We start from the raw sequence: 20,027 nt of genomic DNA on the forward strand, positions 1-20,027 counted from the left end.
CTGTGTTTATATGTGTTTCTGAGAATATAATGTGTAGAAATTTTGTAAAATCTTGAAGTGTCATGTGTCAACTGAGAGCTTTTACCCTTCATGTTAAAATGTTGCAGGTTGTAGAGGAGAGGTGGATGAGGAGGCCCGTGGGGGTTGGAGGGGTGGATGGCGAGGCCTGGGGGGGTTGGAGGGGTGGATGGCGAGGCCTGGGGGGGTGTGTGGATGTGGATGGGGAGGCCTGCGGGGGAGGGGTGAATGTGGATGGGGAGACCCTTGGGGGGTGGGTTGGTGGATGGGGAGGCCTGTGCGGGTTGGGGGTGGTGGATGGGGTGGATGGGGAGGCTCGTGGGGGTGGGGGGGTGGGGAGGCAGGTGGGTGTTGGGGGGGTGGATGAGGAGGAGCATGGGGGGGTGAGGCCCGTGGGGGTTGGGGGTTGGATGGGGAGGCCTGTGGGGGGGTGGATGGGGTGTCCCACGGGGGTGTTGGTGGATGGGCCCCCGAGGATGCATTAGGGGGATGGGAAATCACTTTTATTTCATTTATAAAAAATTTACAAAGTTACAAAGTGGAAGAAGACTGTCTCTGGTGCCTTCACATGCCCCCCTGTGGGTGTCCAGCACTGCCTCACCTGGAGTGTCCCCCCTACGCCTTACCCGTTGGTCCCCAAGTTCTCTCTCCTTCACCCACCCTACCACTTAAAACTATCTGTTGTTAAAAGATGCAATTTAAGTGCATCAGTATAATTCTCAATGAGGTCTCTATCAGTAGTCCTCATTTATTGGGGGGGGGGGTGTATTTAAAAAGAGAAATTTATAATACCTGTTAATAAAATGTACTGGGGAAGTTATTTTTGGCTCATGCTGCTTCCTAGGACTTGTCCTCCTGCCGCCTGAGCTTCCCAGAGCTGGAGCCCGGGGCCTGTGGATGCTGCAGTGCTCTCCCTCGGGACCCATTCTTTTTCCCAGTGTGGGGAAGATACTTAATGTCAATCCAGATATTCATCTGGCTTTTAAAGGGATTGAAGATGGTACAGGGACTTTTTACTCTTGTCAAATATGTATATTTTTATTTTCATGCCTCATAACTGTTTACTTTTTTCTAAAAGAATGTTTAATTTTTTTATTTCCTATCCAAAGGATCGTGTGGAATGAACATCTTAAAGACATTATCAAGGATATAATGTAACTCAAAGGGGAATACATTTGTCTTTAGAATAGGAGTGATTTTGCCAGGCGCACATAACTGCAGGAAATTCATATAGTTATATATTGATGTTATTGAAGAAATATTGCATATACACATATACATTCTTTTGAGATAAGAGTTTTATAATTTTAAGTTTCATTAAGATCTGAATAATTGCTTTTTTTTTACTTCTGCCTTTTGTTAGCTGTAACTTTTTTTTTTCCCCCCTGAAGCTGGAAACGGGGACAGACAGTCAGACAGACTCCCGCATGCGCCCGACCGGGATCCACCCGGCACGCCCACCAGGGGGCGACGCTCTGCCCACCAGGGGGCGATGCTCTGCCCCTCCGGGGCGTCGCTCTGCCACGACCAGAGCCACTCTAGCGCCTGGGGCAGAGGCCAAGGAGCCGTTCCCAGCGCCCGGGCCATCTTTGCTCCAATAGAGCCTTGGCTGTGGGAGGGGAAGAGAGAGACAGAGAGGAAGGGGGGCGGCGGTGGAGAAGCAAATGGGTGCCTCTCCTATGTGCCCTGGCCGGGAATCGAACCCGGGTCCCCCGCACGCCAGGCCGACGCTCTACCGCTGAGCCAACCAGCCAGGGCCTGTAACTTTTATTACTGTGTCAGTCTCTCATAGCAACGCATACTTCATATAACGCTCATAGATGGGGCTGTGCATCCGAAGCCTGACTGCAGGGTGTGAGCAGTAGTAGTTTGACAATCGGCAGAGATTGTCTAGAGTTTACATAAATACGTTGTGTCACTGTGCAGAAAAGGAAATGCGGGAAGCAGTAATAGGAATAGGAAGCAAGTAGAAAAATTAAGATTTTCCAACTAAGAGAGGAAAACACACACATGCACATTTAATTTGAGAGGTGCTTTATTGGTGATGACTATTGATGGCTTTATTTTTCTTTTTATCATTACTGGCTCTTCTTGTAATTTTGAAAACACATTAGGTAGTTTCCTGGGAAGCAACTTTCTTCCCCCTAAACTCAGACATGGGGAGTGAAGAGTTAATGGATGCTGGCATCCTATCTCCTGACAACTCAGGCACGTGGTAACCTCCTGTCCCACCATGATGCCTGTGTGAACGAGCAGTTTCTGCACCTACCATCATGAAGAATGGGAGAGATAAGCTTGCTTTAGCAGCCATTACTTTCTGCTCTGAGTCATCCACCCATACCTACATGGGCTCAGTCCTGCAGCAAGACCGAGGATGTTAACCTGATCACGGAAGAGAGGCTTCACTCTAAAAGAGATTTAGCGCAACAAGAAACTCCAACCGGAACTGGAGAGCAAGTTAAGTAGCAGCATAGCCTACTTTTTAGAAGTCTTCTCTTGCTTCTTTAAGAGGCTGACTTTCAAACAAGGCAATAAAGTCAATTAAACTCGAGCATGACTGAGAAAGAAAAAAGGAGAAACCCCACATTCCCAATGTCAGAAATTAGAGATGGGATATCACCACAGGTCCTCTGGATATTACGAAGATTATAAGGAATATCAGGGACAACTTTGTGCCAGTGTACATTTGAGAACTTATATGAAATACAAATTTCTCAGAACATACAAATGATCAAAACTGACTCAAGAATAAATAGAAAATCAGATTTGTTCCATATCTATTCATGAAATTGGATTTATAATGTAAAACCTTCCCAATTGAAAGACGCCAGTCCACAGGGTGAATTCTGTTATGTATTTAAGGAAGAGATAATATCAGTAATACCAACCCTACACTGACCCTTTTAGAAAATAAAGGGGAGGGAACACTTCCCAACACATTTTATGAGGCCAGATTTTTCTGATACCGAAACCAGATAAAGACATTTTAAAAAGTATATACAGAGAGACCAATATCTTTCTGAACATTAAAGAAATCCTTAACCAGATATTATCAAACTGAACCCAGAAGTGTGTATTAAAAAGATAATACATGACCTGGTGGAGTTTATCCCAGCAATGCAAGGTTGGTATGATGTTTCAAAATTAATGTTATTATAATATTAACAGATTAAAGGGAAAGCACACCTTAATAAATACAGAGAAAGCGTTTTATAAAATTCAACGAGTTTATATAGCAAGCAGTCTTGGAAAGACAATGTCTCCCTTTGGAGAAAGGGCAGATCTGTCCTATATAGGAAAGGTAACGTTTCCCTAGTGCAAAGGGCAGGCATGCTTACTGTACTTGAAAAAGATCTGGGTGCCCTCACCTCAGAGCCCTCTCCTGGAATGTAACTGACTGTGGCCCTCTTTGTGCTGTTTATAGGAACTGGGGCTTGGAGAAGCAATAGAGAAAAAGCTAGTATTCTGGCTACTGCTGGTGTTGTAACCAACCATCCTTTATCTCGGAGCCCAGTGTCTCATGCCTTCCACTAGGACTCGTGAAGCTGTTAGGCCAACATAACGGCTTACAAGTTGGGTGAAATCCCATACTGTCCACAGTTCTCAACAATAAAATATAAACCCAATTCCAATTAAAAATAAAAAAAAAACTAGTCTACTCTAATAAATTACAGAGTAATTATAATCATATGTAAAAACAAACTTAGGCCCTGGCCGGTTGGCTCAGCGGTAGAGCGTCGGCCTAGCGTGCGGAGGACCCGGGTTCGATTCCCGACCAGGGCACACAGGAGAAGCGCCCATTTGCTTCTCCACCCCTCCGCCGCGCTTTCCTCTCTGTCTCTCTCTTCTCCTCCCGCAGCCAAGGCTCCATTGGAGCAAAGATGGCCCGGGCGCTGGGGATGGCTCTGTGGCCTCTGCCTCAGGCGCTGGAGTGGCTCTGGTCGCAACATGGCGACGCCCAGGATGGGCAGAGCATCGCCCCTGGTGGGCGTGCCGGGTGGATCCCGGTCGGGCACATGCGGGAGTCTGACTGTCTCTCCCTGTTTCCAGCTTCAGAAAAATGAAAAAAGAAAAAAAAAAATTAAAAAAAAAAACAAAAACAAACTTAAAATTATTTTGTAGGAAAAAACGTTCTTGGACAGCATTTTGAAACATTGATTTTAGAAATTTATTTACCTATCTTAGATGGAAGCAATTGATACAGTTTACCCGGAATTCCTGGGGAGAAAAAAGAATTTGTTTTAAGGTGGGAGTACTAAGTATACTTCAGAAAGATAATAATTTAAAAACAACCCAAAACCCCGCTCCTTCTCAAAGTTGTTTTGTACATATACAGTGTATAGAAGTAATATAAATAAAATGACATTAATTTCATTAAAAGAGCAAAATCTCTAAATAACCCTGTTATATAATACATTGGATACATATCTTACAAAACTAAATTTTCATCTTAAAAGTTTCCTCCCTGTTCCTGTCCTCTGACCATTGCCCAGTTGGCTAAGGAATCTTAAATATTATACTTTCTACTAATCCACCACAATATACATACCTTTCAGCTCAGGGGCTAAAGCCCTACTCCTGGGACTAGAGGTGTCTTCATAAGTATCATAGTTGTCAAAATGGAATTTCTCTCTCCTTGAAGTGTAACCCATTTTTGACAGGTCCCCATGCTGGCACATTTTTTCAGTTAGATTTAAGTATTCTCGCTGAAGATTCCGCATCTCAAATTCCAGGGTATCCCTTTCATTCTCGATACTTCTTACATAGTTCTCTAACAGTATTTTGTCTTCTGCGAGTCTACTGATGCTGTTTTCAAAGTTTATATTTTCTTGAGTATGTTTTTTTAGTTCTTCTTTTAGAATCTGATTATCTGTTTTGATTTCCATGACCATTTTTGATAGCATTTCACATTCGTTGCCCATCTCTGATAAACTCTTCTTATAAATACTTGCTTCTGACCTTGCATTTTTTATTTCGTTCAGAAAATTCTCTTCTGCGGTGGATTGGTACGCGCGAGCGTTCTCAATTTCTCTTTCCAGCATTTGCCTAGCAGCCGTGCGTTCTTGTAATGCTGTTTCAAGATTAAGCTTTTCATTTTTAACTGTTTCTATTATTTCGAGAAGTGTCTCTTGTTCCGTTTTTGCCAACCGTTCTTTCTCTTTTAGCTGCATCACCTCCAGCTGGTGTTCTTTTAGTTCATTTTCAAGTGAGCTTTTTTCCTTAAGAAGCTGGAATGTTTCTTTCTCCAGCGTCTCCTTTTCACCTTGTAACAACAGAGTATTTGTTTTCATCGATTCCATCTCTATACTCATTCGGTTATTTTCATTATTGACAATGACCATCTCATTTTGAGTTTTGTATTCCTTACTTTTTAGTTGATCTAATGTTTCTATCATCTGTTGCGTCTCCAAAGAAAGTTGACTGTTTTTTTCCTCTAAGGTTTGATTTTGTCCTTGGAGAACATTATATTTATTGATTACTTTTTTCAATTCTTTAAGACATTCTTTGCCATCTTCTTCTGTTTTGATTAATTTGGACTGAATCATGTTCTTTTCTTCAGCCAGAGTCTTAAGTTGCTTTTCGTAGATTTCAATTTTCTGAATCAGAGCTTGAGTGGTAAAGACAAGAGGTTTTATTTTGGTCTTAAGGGTTAGATTTTCATTCTCCAGTTCCGTTACTTTTTTCTGTATCTGCATAGATTCTTTTAGGTAATTCTGTAAGCACTGAATTTTGGCAACACACTGCTCAGTCACAGAATTGACTTTGGGTGTCTTCTCATTTTCAAATATTGATTCTCGTTTTATTACAGATGGTTGCCTTTCTGCATCTTTCATTTCATATTTTGTTGAGTCAAAGAATGGCGGCGTATATTTTGGAAGTCTGCAATGGAATTTCATATCTGTAATAGTCTTGCCAGTGATAGGAATTTCATTTTTGTTTTTCTCACTCTTCTTTCCCCTGTGTGTTTCACTCTTAGATAATTTTTTACACTTCCTACAAAAATTCAGATGGAATTTTGACACTGTTCCCCTGAGTGGGAGTAATTTGCTTACTAATACTTCTAATTCTAAAATTCTCTTTGATTTTAAATCTTCATTTAAGTTACTTCCTATAGTTTCTTCCTTAATAGAATTAGTTTTTTCCTTGTGAATGGGGGACAGGTCATATTTAGTATTACCTGGAACATTTGTATCCATTTTTAAAGTTTGAAGTTCATTTGTAAGTGCCAGTTCCCTGTCATGTGACCTTTGAAGCTCTTCCTTCATTTGTTTGATAGAATGGCAAATATCGTCTAAATTTTCACAAAATCCGTGCTTGAGAAGAGGCACAGTAATTTTGGGTTTGTCCAGAATTACTATATCAGCTTGAGGTATAACATTTTGAGGTACATTAGATAGAAAACTGTAAATGTTATTATAATCCTTCAACATGTCAGAATTTTCTGAAGGGTTCATAATTACGTTTGATGGTGAATTATCTGTTGAAGTTCTTAGAGTTATTATGTCCTTAGAACGTATCTGGGGTGGAATATTTATACCTTGAGCGAGACTATTAACACTGTTGCTACTGAAATTTTCTTCCAGTGGATGAAGAGTCCTAGAATCTTCACAATGATGAATTTTCTCCACAGGAAGGATTTCTTCTTGGTTCTCTATAGGCTAGCAACAATAAAAAGCACACTATAAATGTTCTGTCTTTTGCCACATGACCAACAAATGAAGATACTATTTTGTGGAGGATTTATTTTTGCAAGCAAATGAACATTTTTTTTTTTTTGTATTTTTCTGAAGCTGGAAACGGGGAGAGACAGTCAGACTCCCGCATGCACCCGACCGGGATCCACCCGGCACGCCTACCAAGGGCGATGCTCTGCCGCGACCAGACCAGAGCCACTCTAGCGCCTGGGGCAGAGGCCAAGGAGCCATCCCCAGCGCCCGGGCCATCTTTGCTCCAATGGAGCCTTGGCTGCAGGAGGGGAAGAGAGAGACAGAGAGGAAGGGGGGGTGGAGAAGCAAATGGGCGCTTCTCCTATATGCCCTGGCCGGGAATCGAACCCGGGGCCCCCACACGCCAGGCCGACGCTCTACCGCTGAGCCAACCGGCCAGGACCGCAAATGAACATTTTAATCGTTTCTAAACAGCAAAGAAGTCTGATAAGTATGATTCGTTGTCTTCAGATCATCTGAGAACAGTTGCAATCTGTACTCTGGTCTTCACAATTTGCTTAGAAGTTGTACTTATTTCCTTAGAGGGGGAGCTACCTGGGCCAAGCCTTCAATTTCAGAAATAGACATTTAGCATCTCTCAAGAGACCAGCATAGATGGACAGGAAACATAGAAGTAACAGGTCAAGTGGAAGATTCAGGAAAGTATTTCCACTTCTGGGCTATTTGTCAACCTTAGCTTGGGTTCCTAGTGTCAGATGATTCTAGGGCTGGGCCTGTCCTGGAAATAGAGGAGTTCTAGTCAGTACAGACACTCGACTCTGGTTTGGACCTGTCCTAGGGAGTTCACTCCAGGTCTAGGTCAATCCTAAAAGTAGAAGAGCTCAAAAGTGGACAGATAGACTATTTCATTTACTTGGGGCTCTCTAGGTATCTGGACTAAGTTAAGTACCCCTCACCCAGTCTCCTACGGGACATGGGGTGTTGTAGAAGTAGGGGGGCAAACACATGTCTTTTAGGGTTTTCCACGCAGGAATTTCCTTATTTTCATCTCTGATGGTCCACTCACCCTGTGAAGATGGGGAAACTGTCCAGCTGGAGATGAACTGGTTGTAGTAGCATTTTTGAATACCTAACTATAGAATGACTTTCTATAGAATAACATACCTTTTCAATGTGTGTGTTGAATACTGGATTTTTTTCTGAGCTAAATTGTGGATTTTCTACTTCAATAATACTTTTGTTCAATATTTCACTAATTTCAGACTGCACCTTTAAAAGATAAATTGAGAATGTTAGAATTGGATTCCAGGTTTATGAACTTTTGAATGTACAGGAGTAATAGATATTATAATTAAAAGATATTTTTAAATTTCCTACACATAAAAATTTTTTCCCATCACATAAAATATAAATTAAACTTTATTGTAACCTCTGTAAGTAAAGAAATCTTTTAAGACAAGCCTTTATTATGTGATTATAAACTTAGAGTTAACTTAGGAAAACAATAAAGTCTTATGCCGTATATTAAAATAGTTTTAGATGTTTGATTTTTACCTTGTTGAACACATCAGAGACCAGGTTTATCTTCTTTTCCCTTTTCCTACAATTGCTTTTAGTACAAGAATATTGGGGTGAAGTTTATATCCAGCGTTTAGTGAAGATGTGTTGTGTTCCACACCCCCAGTATTCGTACCCTAGCCTTCTCTTTATACTACCCTGTATTTCTTCTGGATGAAGTCCATGATACTGATCCCACTTCTAGCTCTGGGCATGGTAGGTGACTTAGCGCTGACTGATCACAGTGATTGGTTCGAACATTGCCTATGACCTGATCTGGGCCAATCAGAATCATTCTTGAGAACCTCAGTATCAACTGGTAAGAGAGAAAAAGCATGATCTCTCAGTCTGATGAGTCTGGAGGGACAAAGCTGTGGGACTTCTAGCAGCCCCTCTGTTGCCACATGGAATCTAAGAATCATGGCTGTGGAGAGCAGATAGGGGTGCGATTGGTGTCTCAGTGACGGGAGCCCTGAGCACATGGACTCAGTCATTCCCCAAGTGAAAATCCAGAATTTTCAGCTCCCCCCCCCCCAGGCTAATGCATTTTCCCCCCTTAGTTCGGGTTAGATTTTATATCTCTTATGGTGAGAGTCCTTATTTGTAGATTATATATAAGGTACATTATATTTTTTAAAAAATGTTAATGTTTATTTTATTGATTTTAGAGAGAGAGGAAAGGAGAGAGAGACAGGAACATCAAGTTGTTCTTGTATGTGCCCTGACTGAGGATTGAACTGGCAACCTCTGTGCTTCAGGACGATGCTCTAACCAACTAAGCTATCCAGCCAGGGCTATACAGAGTATGCTTTAAACATGTTTTAAAAACTCAATAAGCACTACTTCTTTTTGTCATATCCAAATATAAGTACAACAGAATATAGTTTTCTTCAAATTTTGAGCCTAGAAAATGTTGAGGCCTTTGGTATAATACATTATATATCAACTAATAAAATGGTCAGAAATGTGGATGATATCTTAAGTTGTAGGTTAAATGAAACATACCATGCTGACATTCTGCAAAGTCTGTATTCGGAGAGCCTGAAATGACTCCAGCTGATGCTGAAGGGCCTGTAACGACAGGGGACAAGGCGGGGGTGGAGTATTTTTAGGCAGGGGAACACACGCTTGAATTGCTGTGGTTTTTTTATGTATCTCCCAAGTTGCCATTTACCAGCAGGGGTCATGTGAGGCCAGGCGACTCACATCCTTAGTCATTCTTGCTAACTCTCCAATGCATTTTCATGAAGAGTTTTGTGGAAAACCCACAAGCATTAAGGAAGTATTTGTTCTGAAAAAGGATCAGTCTTTTTCAGTGGAATAGACTCACTTTTAATGCTGATTGTGGTTGAGTTTGGTTTTCTGATTCTGATATGCAGCCATATTCTAAAAAAACACACAAAAAACAAACAAAAAAAATTGAACAACCACGTGACTTAATTTCCAAGTTTTGTTTTTTGAACAATTGTAATGGGAAGCAGTCTTCTAACTTTTTTGGATGGCGAGACAGAGATGGGAATTTGAGGTTCACATTAGAAAGAACCCCATGTTAGTCACATATTACTAAGTTTAAGTAGTAATTATATTTTCACTTGACTTAAAATATCTAGTTGAGCCTGACCAGGTGGATAGAGGCGCAGTGGATAGAGTGTCGAACTGGGATGTTGAGGACCCAGGTTCGAGACCCCGAGGTCGCCAGCTTGAGTGCGGGCTCATCTGGCTTGAGCAAAAAGCTCACCAGCTTGGACCCAAGGTCGCTGGCTTGAGCAAGGGGTTACTCAGTCTGCTGAAGGCCCACAGTCAAGGCACATATGAGAAAGCAATCAATGAACAACGAAAAACTGATGATTGATGCTTCTCATCTCTCTCCATTCCTATCTGTTCCTATCTATCCCTCTCTCTGACTTTCTCTCTCTGTCCCTGTAAAAATAAATAAAATAAAATAAAATAAAATATCTAGTTGAGGTTGTAATAGTGGTTTTACTTTTGTAACGCCAAACTTGAAACTTTCAAAAACACAAATATCTTTGTTTATGGGACACTACATTTTTAAAATAAAAATACTAGTCATCTTCACGTTGTGAGAGACCCTTAGCAAACTACTGAACAGGTCTTAGCATCTATGAAATGGCCATGTTTTATGTTCTTATCATGGAAAACAAGTTGGATTAATGGAGCATAATTTCTGTCATGCTCTCAAAGTGGTACGAAGACCCACGTATTCCGTCCTAGAGTATGGATTATAGGTCTGCAGCAGGGGAGAGACTGGGTAACTTTCCTGGCATGCATCCCTCTTTGTTCAATTGTTGGACTGCTTGCTTGCTTTGTGAATTTTTATTAGAGTTAAAAAAATATAAAATCACGAAGTGTCCCGAATGAAATGAAAGTTAGGATAGAATTTGCTCCTAGGCTGACAATTTCTGCCCTAAGAAAAGAGTTTTGTTTTGTTTTTTTTAAATGTATTTGCCACAATATCTTTGGCATCAGTTTCATGTTTCCCCATTTGAACATTTATTTTTTAACAATTAATTAATTTTGGGACCCCCACTCCCCAACATTTTATTTATTGATTTTAGAGAGAGGGGGGGGAGGAGGAAGAGCAGGTAGCATCAACTTGTCGTAGTTGCTTCTCAAATATGCCTTGACCAGGCAAGCCTGGGGTTTCGAACCGGCGACATCAGCATCCCAGGTCCACACTTTATCCACTGCGCCACCACAGATGAGGCCTTGAGAGAAGGGTTTTTTTTTGTTTTTTGTTTTTTTTTTGGTATTTTTCCAAAGCTGGAAATGGGGAGAGACAGTCAGACAGACTCCCGCATGCGCCAGACTGGGATCCACCCGGCACGCCCACCAGGGGCGACGCTCTGCCCACCAGGGGGCAATGCTCTGCTCCTCCAGGGCGTCGCTCTGTCACGACCAGAGCCACTCTAGCGCCCGGGGCAGAGGCCGAGGAGCCATCCCCAGCGCCCGGGCCATCCTTGCTCCAATGGAGCCTCGCTGCGGGAGGGGAAGAGAGAGACAGAGAGGAAGGAGAGGAGGAGGGGTGGAGAAGCAGATGGGTGCCTCTCCTGTGTGCCCTGGCCGGGAATCGAACCCGGGACCCCTTGCACGCCAGGCTGACGCTCTACCACCGAGCCAACCGGCCAGGGCCTGAGAGAAGGTTTTGAAGAGGTCAGCATGTCTTCTTTGGAATGACAGTGCCAGATTGACAGACCTTGTGGAAGCTGGTGACAAAATATAAGCCCCTGGCCCCCGCTGACCTCTCCTCCCTGCCATCTGGCCCTCAGCAGGGACAGGCCTGCTCTGGTCCAGAGCCAGGGGTCGCTTAGCTGGTTGAAGAACCCCACCTTCACCGGCGGGCAGGGAGGGACGGCCAGTCCATCTGGGCAGGGATGGCCCAGCTTCGCTCCTCACTGGGAGAGCAGTGAGAATCTGACACGTTTATCTTTGAGGGAGAAAAAGGAACTCAGGGGAGGTCTGGACCAGTGCAGCGAAGCTTCCCCGAGTGTTTTGGACTCAGACAACCTCTACTAGTGAACACCAACAGATCTACAGGCGAATCGAAAAGAACATGTCACCCAGAGTCCCACCGCCCAGAAGTGACTGTTGTTAATTTTGAGGACTTGTCCTCCCCAATGCATGCTTGTGGAAAAAACAGAATGATTTTAGAACAGTGGCATCTTATTATTCACGCTACATTTAAATCAATGGTATTACATTTATATTTAATAGAATAAAAACTGCTAATTTTTGCTCATATTTGGATCTTTTTTTATGATATGAGAGAATATTTTCTATGAGCTCACTCTGAACTAATGAAAATATGTCACGAAAAGGATTAAGAGATTGGAATTTTAATGTTTTTTAATAACACACATTTCTATTGTATTCAGTGTTGATTTATTCCCTGTCAAGATAGGGAGCAAATTATGAGGAAATTAACATTATACTTCCTCCCACCGCTGCTCCCACCTTTCATGATATTTGCTAGTTATTTTCACACTGTGAAATTTTATGATTTTTTTTTTGTGATAGAGACAGAGAGAGACAGATAGGGACAGACAGACAGGAAGGGAGAGAGATGAGAAACATCAATTCTTCGTTGCAGCTCCTTAGTTGTTCACTGATTGCTTTCTCGTATGTGCCTTCTTGGGGGGGCTACAGCAGAGCAAGTGACCCCTTGCTCAAGCCAACGACCTTGGGCTCAAGCTGGTGAGCCTTGCTCAAACCAGAGGAGCCCACGGTCAAGCCGGCAACCTCAGAGTCTCGAACCTTGGTCCTCCACATCCCAGTCCGATATTCTATCCGCTGAGCCACTGCCTGGTCAGGCAAATTTTATGATGTTTAATTTTGTTCTATAAACATAATTCTGTCATGTAACAAAGCCATTCAATGAATAGATAGGATGATATTACTGTAAATGGACTTACGGTCCAGAACCCCCTCTCCTCCCAGCCCCTGCAGCACAGCCTCCCTTTCCGCACGGAGGTCCCGTCTCATTAGCGGAACTTGCAAGCTCAAGGCCAACTACAGGGTTCCTTTTGCTAAAACCAAAGAAGAAGTAAGGGGCCAAGAGAAATCTAAAGACTTAGTCAAGGGTTTTAGAACATGGAATTTCTGTACTGCTAAACATACAATATTGGGAGATATACAAACTACGTAGAAAATTAGGTCCCCGCCCTGAAGAAGCTTATATTCTTGGGGTTGAAAGACATGTTATTCATATTATATTACACTTAGAGTGTCTAGCTGCTTTGGACTTAAGTGTCAGAAGTGAAAAACAAGGTAATTACTAGTGGATTAACTTTTGAAGTAATTAAGTAGAGGTCTGGGAATTTTATTCTGAAGTCTGCAGAAGATTATGTCATATTTAGCGTATGCAGAAAGTATTCGGCATACACGCAGCTAACATGAATTTTAAAAATGCAAAAGATTGACATGCTCTGAAGACTCCCTGCGGTCAAAGCTTTGGAACTCTCAGATTCAGATACGGAGTTTTGCTGTGATGATTGAGATTCATTCCTAGAAGCCTAGGTTTTGCAAAACCTTGGGAAGCATGGCATGATATGCCCATGGCTGTGGGCACCCCGGGCTCGGATCCCTCCTGGCCACATACTCCCTGTGAGGGACGATTCTCAGCAGTCTCTACTTTCTAGGTCCACCCCTTAGCACCGTGCTTGGTACATGACACACGCTCAAGAAATACTTACCCTGACCATTACTGCAGAGGCAAGGGCATTTCATTATCAATATGACGATGATTCGTTACATTTAAAATTTCCAATCGAGATGGAAGAGGGATGGCCACTCAGAACTCTCTGGTGCATCCCATTTTGCTGAGAATGAAACCCCAGGTCCCTACGTGGGACTCCCAAGTCCCTCCTACTGCCCAGTCTTTTCTCCGAACTCTTCTCCTCCTCTCCCCCTTGCCATTCTGCTCAGGTCACTCTGGCTGTTCCCTGGGCATACCAGACATCTTCCTACCTCAGGGCCTTTGCAGTTGCTGTTTTCTCCCCTAGAAACCAGCAGTGATTAACTCCTTCATCTCTTCAGGTCTTTGCCCGGATGACAGGACTTCCTTCTGTCTTACATGTAATACCCTTTGTTCCCCCACTAGAAGACAAGCTTCACATGGACAGGAATTTTGCCTAGTTTGTTCACTGTTGCACCTCTAGCACCTAGGACGGTACTTGCTCAAAAATATTTGTTAGATAAATGAATGAATGATAGGTGCTTACAGCACACTGGGCATCCTGAAGTTAGAAAGGATCTCTCACATGCAATAGATGGAGGGTTAATTAGGCTAATTACTTCTTTGAAAATCAAAGAGACCTCAAACATATTATACAACCTCTTGTAGCTCGGCATTCTGTATGCAAATCAGGTCAGTGTTCTGTGGGTTAGTACAGTGATCCCCAACCTTTTTTGGGCCATGGATGGGTTTAATGTCAGAAAATATTTTCACGGACCGGCCTTTAGGGTGGGACAGATAAATGCACAAAATAAAATTATGCGACCAGCGTAAAAACTGTGGTATTTTTAAATATAATTGTCGAACTTACGAGACAAGCATCAAGAGTGAGTCTTAGACGGATGTAACAGAAGGAATCTGGTCATTTTAAAAAAATAAAACATCGTTCAGACTTAAATATAAATAAAACGGAAATAATGTAAGTTATTTATTCTTTCTCTGCGGACCAGTACCAAATGGCCCATGGACCGGTACTGGTCCGCAGCCTGGGGGTTGAGGACCACTGGGTTAGTACTCAGGCTGTGGATCGCTTGGTGACAATGCATGTAAGTCGGAAAACAGAGGGGAGAGAACAGAGTCCTGCCTGCAGACTTTGCCCTCAGTGGCAGGCAGGAGGCCACTGCTGTCCTGGGCAGCACCTGACTTGGAAGATCTGTGAGTTACTGCATCCCCGCCCTGCTAGATCCAGAACTTGTAACCCTGAGCTCCAGCAACAAGGCTGTAACTCTCCAGCGTCGGTGCTGTTTGACACGGAATTTCGTTTTCTGTAAACGCTGCTATTTTTCTCCAGCGCCCTAGCTCTCACTCATGTTAGAGAAGAGAATCCAGGCCCTTCTGACCTTACACACTCTTTCTGGTAAACGCTGAGCTGACTCAGCGTCTGAAGTCTGTTCACGGGTTCCCATTAATTCTCCTGGTTGCACAGGGCTGCCTGTCTATCCCCCGGATAGTGGGGCGCAGAAGAGCAGAGAGGGACAGGTCAGGATGCTGTCCCACTGTGCACGGTCCTGCTGGCCTCCGTGGTGACGCTGTTTATCTGGGTGGCCACTGGGCATCCAGTTGTCTTCTGTCTACAGAGATGTGACTGATCTAGCCTCTTCTTCCAACGCCCTTCAGAAGGTATTTGTGAAGTTCCCAGATTTATGCGGCACAGAGATCCTGTGCTGACCAGGCCTCCGGTTCAGCACTTTTCTCAGCCCCTCTGTGCGGGGACTGCCCTATAGCTCATCCAGGTTATGGCAGCGGGGGTCCTAGCCAGGCCCATCAGTCTAGATACCGCCTTCCACCCACAGGGCTCGGCTTCTTCCCCGGCAGGGCACGCTGAACGCACGCCCTTCCAAGAGGTGTGTGGCCGTCCGCTTCTGCCTAGGAAGTGAGACCCCGTGTCCTCAGATGCCCCTAGCGGGGTAGGTAGCACGCACGTCTGATTCCACGTGGACCGTGGTTTATGTGGAGCACGAAACCGGAGCCCTTTGGTTGTTTCAGAGACCCTCTTCACAGACTATCCTGTTGTCCACAAATACTTGCTATGAAAAGTATGTATCTTTTTAGCGTCTCTAAAAAATCAGCAGATCTTATCTGGTATTGAGAGAACTAGTATAGCTTAGGGTGGTGTTGAAGGCCTGGACTCTGGGCCGACCCCGCGGAAACCTCTATCACTGTGTGACCTTGGCGAGTTCTTTAACCTCTCCGTGCCTCAGTTTCCTCACCTGTAATAGGGGGGTAAAGGTAGTACCCACTTTGTAGGGTGGTTGTGAGATGAAATGCGTTGATACATTTCGATGCTCCGAACAGTATCTGGCTCACAGCATGGCGCCTGCCGTTACTGGAAGTTCCTCTGTGTCGGAAGCGCACCGTCCGGGCCAGTGGATGTGGGCCATTTCCCCGCTACCTGTCGTGAGGGCAGGCATGTCACTGCCGAGGGGCTTGGGTCTGGGAGGTTTTACCTGGTCCACTGCCACCGCTTTCCTTTATCCCCTCCAAGGAATTTAGGATCTTGGACGCTGAGAGGAGGACGCAGTCAACTTCATCCCCCTCCTGATCGTGCTTTTCTGAAACAGAACCGTGGGTGGTTTTGGCTTTGGGACAAGGAAGGTGCGGCGTGGGGATTCGGGACGCCGACGCCCTGAGCGGCCACGGGAGGGCGCGCTGGGGCCACACAGCGGGGCCGGTCGGGGCCGCTGGGAGGCGGGAAGCTGCTAAGCCGGGCGCGGGGAGGAAGCGGCCCCTTTCTCAACGATGGGCCAGCGCCCTCCACCACCCATCCGCTGCCCAAGGGTCCCCCTCGGGATCCCGGCTCTCACCCGGGCTCATCTCTGCTGCTCAAGCCCTCTTTTCTTCCCAACTGCCCTCTCCCCTGCATTCCGCTCAGGTGCTTCTCGCTGGGACAGCCCGTTGCCTGGTAACGGGGCGGCCTGGATGCCACGAGCGAGTGCGCCGGGCTCAGGAAGGGTGGGCGCGGGGGGAGGGGGAAGGTGCGCGCCGGGAGCTGAGGTCCGGGGTCCGGGAGGCCAGGCAGAGGCGCTTCCGGGACAGCAGGGACGTGAGAAGCTCCCGCCCTTCGCTGTGTGCTCCCAAATCCGGGGACAACCTCACTAGGGTGTTCTTCTCCCTCACGTCTTTCCTGCGGACCCAGAACGTGTCGGACCAAATTTTTGTGCCTCTCAGAGAATGGTGCTCTTTAAGGAAACATTTTAAATGAGTAGATATTAATTTTGCAATAACAACCATTACAGATTTTGAAGAAAAATGTAGGACATGATGTGTCTTTTATAAGGGCACACCGCAACGCGGGCGCAATACAGCCATTAAAAATTGGAATTTAGCATCGATACATTACTACCATGTAATCCTCAGACCCCACTCAGGTTTCACCCTTCTCCCAATAATGTCCTGAAAAAACGCTCAAGGGCCCGCGCATGCGTGGTTGTTAGACACCCCCCCTTCCCTCTTTACTCAGAGTCACACACACAGCACTTCCAGCTTCAGTCAGTGGGTTAAGGTGGGTTATCTGCTGTTGTGGACATGACCCATATCGCTGCTGAAGTCTCCCTAACTGGGCCGGTGGGAGTTCCCTGGCTGGCTTCTGTGTACTTGGGCCACATCTCCTTCACTGTGAGAGTACTTCTTCATTTTCTTGACGTACCCAGCTGTCCCAGGCTCATCCTACGCTGCCTGCCCTGGCCTGTGCACAGGCGTTTCTCCAGGGGCCTTTGTTTCTTTCGAGGAGAGCGGTGTTTTGCAGCCAGGATGTGAGTGCTGAGAGCGCGGTTGCCGTCTGGGCGGGGCAGCTCACAGGTCTTCGCAGTGGGCGGAGCTAGGGACTGTCTGTGCGTGTGTATGCACATTTACACAAAGAAACAGGTGTGCGCACTCATATCATTTCTGTGTCTATGTATCTATATTCAGTTCCCTGAGTTCACGATACCTCCAGCTCCAGTCTCACACGATAGTGGTAGTGCTCTTTCTCGTGCTCCCCGTTTCCAAGTTCGTGATTTCCCTTACCAACAGTGAGAAAGTCCACTCTCCTTACCTTTTACATTTGTATTGAATACTTAAATGAGCAATGCCCTTGCAAACAGTCATTCTCTCAACGCCTAACTCCCACCATAGCTCCCACGAGGTTGCCCTGGTCACCCCAATAGGTTCGGGTACCTGCCCTGTCCCTGCCCTCCCACTCTATTCAGACTGTGGACCCTGTGTGGGGCCTCCCCTCCGCCAAGGCGTCCTGCTTGCCCCTCGGAGCTCCGGCGCCCTGGGCTGGGCCTCCTCTCTGGGTAGAAGCCCTCCATCTCCTTCCTGGGCTCTGAGACCCCGTGCCAGCCGGCCTCATGCAGGCCCCCGGCCTCACTGGCCTCGCTCAGCCCGCCCTCCCTCCATGTGGGCACCTCCTTCCCTTCCGTGGGGTTGGGATCCAAAGTCTGCTTTGGCAAAGTTGGAAAGATCCTTCTATGCTGCTTTTTTTTTTTTTTTGTAAATAAGAGCTGTATTGTTTTATCTTTCATGTCCAGGTTTGCTTTTCATCTGGAATTGATTTTCATACAATGGGTCCATATCCATTTTTTATGGCGATTCCCTTGACCCACCATTTATTGTAAAGGATGTCATTTCTCATACCAGTCATTTACCTCAGTACGTTGTGAAATGTGTTTTTCTCGTGTGCTCTCATTTTGCCATCTTGACCCTGGCGTTCTTCGTTGCCAAGTTGCTCAAGTCAAGTCAGTGATTGATTCACTTGCCAAAAACATACATTAGAGTTAGATAAATTGGGCAGTATAGTGAAACTTCCTTTAGACTTCCCAAATGGGGACAACCCCCTTCTCCTGAGTGGGAGCAGGAGGACCCTGGTCCCCAGACAGCCCCTCAGGGCGCTGTGCCGCCCTCGGCATCTGCTCCAGCATCAGCTTTGTGTGCACAGAGATGATGGGCCAGTGACGCTCAGAAAAACCTGGCAAAAATATGTGTTACGCTTGCTGGGGCCCAGCTGTCACTATTCCCGCTCCTGGGACGCCGACAGAGGCGTTATCCTATTACAAGTCAGTAAACAAAGTTTAGAATCAAGACACTTTCTCTGGGGGATGTCAAATCCCCTAGCCCTTCCTAAGGTAATTAGGCTCCCAATATTTAAACTTTTGGTGAAATATTCTTTTTTCTTTTTGACAAAGACAGAGAGTGAGAGAGAGAGAGAGAGAGAGTCAGAGAGAGAGAGAGAGACAGGGACAGACAGACAGGAAAGGAGAGAGTTGAGAAGCATCAATTCTTCGTTGCAGCTCCTTACTTCTTCATTGATTGCTTTCTCATATGTGCCTTGACTGGGGGGCTCCAGCAGAGTGAGTAACCCCTTGCTCAAGCCAGCAACCATGGGATCATGTCTATGATACCACGCTCAAGCCAGAGACCCTGCGCATAAGCCGGCAACCTTGGGATTTTGAACCTGGGTCCTCCGCAACCCAGTTCGAGGCTCTATTGCAGGGGTCAGGAAGCTTTTCAGCTGAGAGAGCCATGAACATCACATATTTTAAAATGTAATTCTGTGAGAGCCATACAACGACCCGTGTACGTTACACATTATCCAATAAAAATTTGGTGTTGTCCCAGAGGACAGCTGTGATTGGCTCCAGACACCTACAACCATGAACATGAGCGGTAGAAAATGAACGGATTGTAATACATGAGAATGTTTTATATTTTTAATGTTATTATTATTATTTTTAAAGATTTGTCTGCGAGCCAGATGCAGTCATCAAAAGAGCCACATTTGGCTCGGTTCCCGACCCCTGCTCTATTCACTGCGCCACCACCTGGTCAGGCTGGTGAAATAGTCTTGCTTATGTTTAGCAGTGTTGAGAATTGTGGAATCATGTGAGAAAGGATTATTTCCCAGATTTTAATGGGGGGGGGAGGGGACTGGCACATGGGAAGGTTAGGAACTTTTCAAATACACTGTACCTCAGTGGTTTTCAACCACTATTCAAGACACTGGACTGACCAGTACTTGACTTCCTGGTTCTAAATCCCTGGTATTGCCCAAATCACTTTCTTTTAATGTTTTTCCCCCATAACATCTTACAGTTTTATGAGATAGGACAATATTGCATCTAAAGTTTACAGAAGTATAGAGGTGAATATAGTTAATCCGAGAGTGAAAAGTTCCTCTTTGATAAGATATCCCACTTTGCCAGTAGAGCATTCTCAGCCTGATGAGACAGTTTCTGTTCCATTCGGCCCCGTATCAGACAGACAGTGTGCTTTGCTTTCTTTGGTCACACGTGTCAGTCAGCCCAACAACTGCCCTGAACATGTCTGATTTTTCTTTGATTCTTAAGTTCATTGCTAAAGGACAGAATGGAAGTCTGTACTGCCAATTAAGAAAACATCCGTGAGTCACAATAAATAGTAGCTCCTCTTAGATATGTACTTTCACCTGTTGACTAGCAGCTGTGGATTCAAGAATCTGGAACCAATTCAAAAGCACTGCACCCAAACAGGCTGGTCAAGCCTATTCTTAGCAATGTATTACCGACTGAAAGACT

The 20,027-nt window shown here is 45.0% G+C and overlaps 1 protein-coding gene across 1 annotated transcript; it reads right to left on the bottom strand.

Moving 5' to 3' along the window:
- Positions 1 to 1,804: 1,804 nt before the first annotated feature.
- Positions 1,805 to 16,308, bottom strand: CCDC110 (coiled-coil domain containing 110). Its single transcript, XM_066237496.1, has 7 exons — positions 16,299 to 16,308; positions 15,942 to 16,046; positions 9,574 to 9,629; positions 9,249 to 9,314; positions 7,851 to 7,955; positions 4,568 to 6,677; positions 1,805 to 1,908 (listed from the first exon to the last, which is right to left on the bottom strand). The coding sequence occupies exons 1-7, from the start codon at positions 16,306 to 16,308 to the stop codon at positions 1,805 to 1,807; spliced, it is 2,556 nt and encodes an 851-aa protein (XP_066093593.1).
- Between the last annotated feature and the right edge of the window lie 3,719 nt (positions 16,309 to 20,027).

This window comes from Saccopteryx bilineata, chromosome 6 (genome assembly GCF_036850765.1).
Source record: "Saccopteryx bilineata isolate mSacBil1 chromosome 6, mSacBil1_pri_phased_curated, whole genome shotgun sequence".
Classification (NCBI taxonomy): domain Eukaryota; kingdom Metazoa; phylum Chordata; class Mammalia; order Chiroptera; family Emballonuridae; genus Saccopteryx; species Saccopteryx bilineata.

What these genes read in the sequence shown, in the direction of transcription:
- CCDC110 (XM_066237496.1), bottom strand. An exon ending in AACCACAATCAGCATTAAAA is followed by an intron (nt 9,315 to 9,573) that starts GTGAGTCTATTC and finishes CTGTCGTTACAG; the next exon opens with GCCCTTCAGCATCAGCTGGA. An exon ending in TTTAGCCCCTGAGCTGAAAG is followed by an intron (nt 1,909 to 4,567) that starts GTATGTATATTG and finishes TGTAAACTCTAG; the next exon opens with ACAATCTCTGCCGATTGTCA.